Genomic DNA, 6,350 nt, shown 5'->3' with positions numbered 1-6,350 from the left:
TTTCTCCCTCTGCTCTGAGCGTTGATGGGCTCTAGGTAAAATTGCTCCTTGTGTGAAATTTGTCCCTGAGGATTTACCCTGACTGAACTCGATGCTTGAGGGCGATGGGTTGTGGGGATGCAGTATAGGAGACCTTAGAGAACCCTCTTGTTCCCTCCAGTCTACATCCCTTCCAGGAATGAAGGCTGGCCTGGAACTGAATTTTGGGACCCTGGCTGTTTGGACTTAACACTTCATAAGAGGCTCTCCCTAGTGCCACTCTGAGGGCCTTGTTGTGCCTGGGAGCTGACTCTCCTTAAGGCAGGTCCATGGGCAGGTATCCTCGGGCTCAAAGCTGGGCTTGCTCCCCGTTCTGATGAAAACAGGTGTATATTTTAGACTGAACACTGATGTTGGAAGAGAAAATGAAAGAAAAGGGCCTTCTTTGTTTCAGGGAAGAAAACTACTACCAGGCCTCAGAGCCTTTTTAGTTCACAGGGAGAAGGTTTGGGGTCTTGCTTTCTTTCTCTGATGGTGCCCAGGGCAGAATTCCAAATAGTAAGAGGGATATAATTGTGTCAGAAACCAGAGACTGCAGTGACTCGAGAAAGAACAGTGAGAACTCTGGGCATCTCTTGGACTGATGATTTCAAGTGAACACTCCAAAATGGTGCAAAGGGGTTCAGAACCCACAGAAACAAGTTGAAACCATAAAGAATATGACCGATACTGTAGGAAAGCTGGGCTCGCTAGTGTAAGCTGACCTTGCAAATTGGTGCCCAACAGGTTCAATGTGGCTTACACACGTTTTGTTTGGCCCACGTGGCGGATTTAAAATTCAGTTGGCAACATTAAAAATACTGGAAATTTCACCTGAATGTTTGCATTTCTGGCTTCTCTTGAAAAATTGCTGCCTTGGTAGCCACTGCCTGCAACAGAGCAGCAGCTGCCCTCTGCCCTCCAATTTCCACAGCCCTAGCTCGTGCGTGGCATGAGAACAGGCCCACCTTACCAACTGAAATCACCTGCCTGAATCCTGTAGGTGTTTGCATTTGGGACCCCCGATACAGGGTCACATGGTGTCTGTTAAGGAAGGACTGAGGTGACAGTCTGACGGAGTCGGTGAGCTTGAGATAACACTAGTAAAAAGCTATGAGGCAATTGCAACTCTGATCAGAAGGATTTCTATGGAGAAACGGGGACCAAAGTAGAGTCCCACAGCTGTTGGGGTAGAGGGTTAGGGCAGTCACATGAGACTGGGAACTTTGATGGGACAATGGGTTTGTTTTGGTAGCCCTCATATACGGGGAAAACAGCTTGTTCCGTGCGTGCCTGTCTAACCAGGGGTGGATGTGAGGGGAGGGACAAAAGACTCAAATCATGTTGGCATCTTTTCCTTTCACCGTGCCCTATAGGTTAGCTCAGGTGTTTTCTTTCTTTCTTTGGCACCGCCTCATATGGTTAGATCGTCTGACCTGGCCCTGCTGCTGGCTTTGCTCAGCCTGCTTAGGGGTCTGGTGTCATCCCCACTCAGCTCTGGACACAGGGAAGGTGCCGTCTCAGCAGGCAGCCTTTGTTTGGACACCTTCTCAGCCTGCAGCTCTTTCTCCCCCTCCTTTCCCACTGTGGAGGTGTCTCCTTTCTCCCCCTCCAGCACTGCTGCGGTCTCCTGCCCTTCTGTGCTCACTCTCTCTGCTTCCTGCCCCTTCTCAACCGCCTTGGGTTCTACCCTTTCCTTCCCTGGTTGCTCGTCCCCCTCCAATTCCTGCGCGCCCACCTGAGCGTAAGAAGGCAGCGTCTCTTGGTAAGCCCCGGACAGGTCCCCTAGACGCCCTGGCCCCATCTTCTCCTCGAAGTGACTGAAAGGCTTGGCAGAAAGTGAGCCGGTCTCCACCATGCCGACCTCTGTCAAAGGGAAATAGTGGGACACGATTTTCTCTTCTTCGAGCAGCTGGTAGCCCTTGGCTTTCTGGATGGAGGACACAGCGATGGAGTGCAGGGACTTCTCAGGAATCTCCCCCAGTGGCTGCTCCGCGGGCCTCTTGAAGGTAGACCGGAGCCTCTTCAGGCCCAGGTGGCTCATCTCCAGCATGTTGAGGAAGAGGGAGACAGAGGCCACAGACAGCATGAACAGGATGAAGATGGTTTTCTCCGTGGGCCGGGACACGAAGCAGTCCACCACGTTGGGGCAGGGCCAGCGGCTGCAGCGGTAGAGGGGCGGGATCCGGAAGCCGTACAGAAAGTAGTGGCCCACGACGAAGCCCACCTCGAAAAGGGTCTTGAAGATGATGTGGCAGATATAGGTCCTCAGCAGGGTCCCCTCCAGCCGGAACTTCTTGGTGCCTTTGCCGCTGCTGCTGCTCTTCTTGATGCTGCTTTGGTCGGCCGGCAGCGGCCCCCTCTCGCCGCCCTCGCCCACCGCCTGCGGGCTCAGCTCCTCCGCCTCCTGCTCCTTGCGCTTCTCCTCCATGCGCACGTGGTGCACGGCGTGGCCCACGTACACCAGCGACGGCGTGGACACGAAGATGATCTGCAGCACCCACAGGCGGATGTGGGAGATGGGGAAGGCCTCGTCGTAGCAGACGTTCTCGCAGCCCGGCTGCTGGGTGTTGCACACGAAGTCGGACTGCTCGTCCCCCCACACAAACTCTGCGGCCGTGCCCAGGATGAGGATCCGGAAGATGAAAAGCACCGTGAGCCAGACCCGGCCGATGACTGTGGAGTGCTCGTTCACCTCCTCCAAGATGTTCCCCAGGAAACTCCAGTCGCCCATGGCTCACCCACCTGGAGGAGGGAGGAGGCAAAAGCTGAGCTGTCGCAGTGCAACCCCGAGTCAGCCTCTGCTAACCTTGGGTACCTCTCCTTTCTGAGTTCCCGGAACCGTCCACGTGTAAACAGCCCCTATGGCGTGCTTCCTCTGTGCAGGCTGGGACTAGGGGACAAACGGGGCATAGAAGAATCTGCTTCCATTAGCTCCCTTAACTGTAAATTGGGTTCAATGGCAATACCTGTTCTCATTCACTTCACAAGTCATCTAAAAGGATAAATATATATATATATACTTCCCTGAACTCCATCCAAAATATGGATTCATTGAAGACCGTAAATAGAAATCCACGGTTATGTGGAATTAAATGAAGACCATAGGTAGAACTAAGGTTCATGAGGCATAATACCATGAACGTCTAGGCCCCCAACAAATTCTATGGAGGTATGAAATTGTCTGTAGCTATCTTACTTATGACCATGTGGAGCTAGATAATGATCATATATTTGAAGGAACCTGATATTTATTGAACATCCACTTTATGATAGACCTTTGACATTATATTATTTCATTTCATTTGATCCTGATAGACTGTCCTCTTTATGAGGATGTTTTATTTATAGCTATGCACTCAATGTTTGTCACAGAGCCCAGCAAGAAATGCTGAGGGCTCGATAAGTGTCTAACAAACTTGACTCCAACAAAGGAGAAAACAGGCGCAGAGAGGTTAATACACAGTCTATAACGAACTAACGATCAGCAGTTGTGTCTGCCTGATTCCAAAGGCGGTGTCTGTTCCGTGACACCACTGAGATACACCGTCTGGGATCAGAGCTACCCAGTTCTCTGACTCCCGCATTCTTAATTTATGTTTTCTTTTCTCCAGGTTGAAATTGGAAACCCTTCTTGATAGCTTTGTAGATTGAGAGCAGTATTTTAAAATGATTATTCATAGCCTTTTAAACCCAAGGAAAGGAGAGCGTGCTTTGGCAAGGAATCATGTTATAGAGTGAGGAGGGTCCACCAGGACACTTGTGGTGCCCCGCAGAAGCAAAGGTGTTAGGGTCTGTGACATGTGGTTGTTTTCACAGAGATAAAAATTGATCTGTGCACACAAAATACAACGATTAAATATGATCATATATAATGCCCTAGTACCAGCAACAACTAATGTAAATGGAGTTGAAGTGATGGTGCTGATGTGTGCAAACTGAGTCATTCATCCAGTGCAAACCTGTCACCTATGAAGGACCATGACAAAACTTACACCTCCATCTATGACAGATATTCCTCCACCTTGGACATGAGTTTTGGCATTTATTCATCACTGCCCTTAGACCAGGGCAAGAGCTCTTCTGAGAGATGCTGCTCTGGGCTTCTTCCAGCCATGTCTCACCCTACAGGATCAGACGTCACGGGGGTGGGGGTGGGGGGGTGGCAAAGGAATATGCCCACTACTTTTTTTTTTTTTTTTATCCTCACCCGAGGACATTTTTCCATTTTTTGCACAGATAGAGTGGGAGGGAGAGAGAGGAAGAGAGAGAGAGAGAGAGAAACATCGACGTGAAAGGGACACATCGAGTGGCTGCCACCTGCACGACCAACCAGGGCCGGGGACAAACTGCAACCGAGGTACATGCCCTTAGCGGGAACCGAACCCGGTATGCCCGCTACTTTTAATGACAGTGATATTTGTAAACACTTGAGTGAGTGATGAAAAGTGGTATCTTAAATTAGATGTGATTTTCAACATTAGGAGAGGATAAACAAAACGGCATCTTAAAGCCTGCTTCCAACCTGTGGTTTGGAGCCTGCTTACACAGTACTTGGTTGCCAACACTAATTGCCCATGTGAACGATGCCCAGCCTATGCTTTCAGGGTACACACAATGGTTATCTGCTTCTTGTTGGAGAGCAGAGGGCATTGCTCTTCTTGGAGCCCCTGAAAATCCCAAATTAGGTGAGGCATACAACAGCATCTTTTCTCCTCCTGGAAGGGAGAGCAGCTATGCCATCCCCAGTCATGACTCTCCCAGGCATTGGGAGAGTTCCTTGTAGGAATGGGGAATTGAGAGAGAGGGTCCTCTACTGAGACCAGCAGTTTAGAATCTCGGTTGTATGTTTCTACTTATACTTCTGCTACTAACACTCCTCAAAGAGTTAAGTCTAGGGCTTGCCTTGTAAAGAGTGGCAGCCATTCATATCCTCTTCCCAAAAAGGAGGGGGGAGGGAACATCACAATCAGGTAAGCAGCCCAAATATAAATCTTACTGGTGGTAGAGCCAAAGTAAATAAATAAATCAAAATTTCATATCAAATAATCAATTCTAACATTCATATTAAAACAACAACTATGTATTTTACTCCTATAAGATCAAGTTTGGCATTGATGGACTCTAAATCTAGTGTTGCCAACGTCTCATCTCCATTGATATATCAACTCAATTTTGAATCTTACTTATATTGTACCATATTAGTCCTTTGGGATTTCTGTGTGTATTTCACTCATATACCCACATGAATGTGGGCTGCAAGCACATACCCTCAGGACTATATGTCTACAGTCTTATCTTGTTTTTCCCCTTTAGGATCAACAGCTCTGGGAGGGCAGGTACCATTTTGTCTTCACCTTCCTTGAACCATCATGACACAGAACAAAGACTATCACAGAATGGGAGCTCCACAGGCACCAGTGGATGGGACCAATAGTAATTATTTGAAATTCTCAATCCCTGAGTGCATGTACTACCAGTAGTACTTAGAGTCTAGGGAACTGAAGCCCTTTTTGGTACAGGTAGCAATGGGGAGATTGAGGACTGCAAAAAAAAAGGCAAGTACTAAAAAAGGGTAGGTAGTACATTGATTCAAACATTGCTGTTTTGAGACACTGTTTGGTATAAGATCAAACATACGTGTCATGACACATGAAGACCTCCTGACCTCCCCATTTGTAATTTCAAAACCCCACCCCACCCTGCAATGCTAGGATTGTTTGGGTGTTTTGTTTCTTTTGAAGTCTAGTTACAAGTTTCTTGTTAACAATGGTAGGAGAGAAACCTAATTTAGGACAAAAATCTTTTCAATTTTATGCCATTGAAACAGGTCAACTGTGCTGTCAAGGAAAGAAGCTTTAGAGGTGCTAAGGGAAAATGTCTTAGGTTCCCGATATCTAACAATAAAAATTGTACTTGAAGGAAGTCAGAGCAAACTGTTCCACTAGAAGAAAATTTCTCTTCCTTCTTCAAAGATGCAGTTATCTGTTTTCTTTTGCTTATGAAAGTTTACAGATTACAGATGGGAACTAAACCATGGAGTTCAAGCTTCCACCCCCTGGGCAACCACCAGAACATCCCATCAGGTGATCCTGGTTTTAGGTAATGATTAAAATAACACCTTAGGTTTGGGTCGCCTTTATCTATTTGTAAATTATATAGTTTCACATATTTTATTTCAGTCCTCATAACATCCTGTGAACTAGGTCAGTGATTCTCAGACCTGGATTTCACAGATTAGTACAAGAACAACAACAAAACTGGATGACCAACACAGGGCTGCCAACTTCTCGTTTTGCCAAGCAAGGACATAAAAATAAGACTTATTAAAT

General features: G+C 47.4%; 1 protein-coding gene across 1 annotated transcript; it reads right to left on the bottom strand.

Moving 5' to 3' along the window:
* Positions 1 to 1,311: 1,311 nt before the first annotated feature.
* GJA8 (gap junction protein alpha 8) lies at positions 1,312 to 2,755 on the bottom strand. The gene has a single exon (XM_036272880.1). It carries the CDS (start codon positions 2,750 to 2,752, stop codon positions 1,433 to 1,435), a length of 1,320 nt encoding a protein of 439 aa, XP_036128773.1. The 5' UTR covers positions 2,753 to 2,755; the 3' UTR covers positions 1,312 to 1,432.
* Positions 2,756 to 6,350: the final 3,595 nt, after the last annotated feature.

This window comes from Molossus molossus, unplaced genomic scaffold (assembly GCF_014108415.1).
Source record: "Molossus molossus isolate mMolMol1 unplaced genomic scaffold, mMolMol1.p scaffold_m16_p_20, whole genome shotgun sequence".
Taxonomy (NCBI): Eukaryota; Metazoa; Chordata; class Mammalia; order Chiroptera; family Molossidae; genus Molossus; species Molossus molossus.
This window is presented reverse-complemented; position numbering and strand designations above follow the sequence as displayed.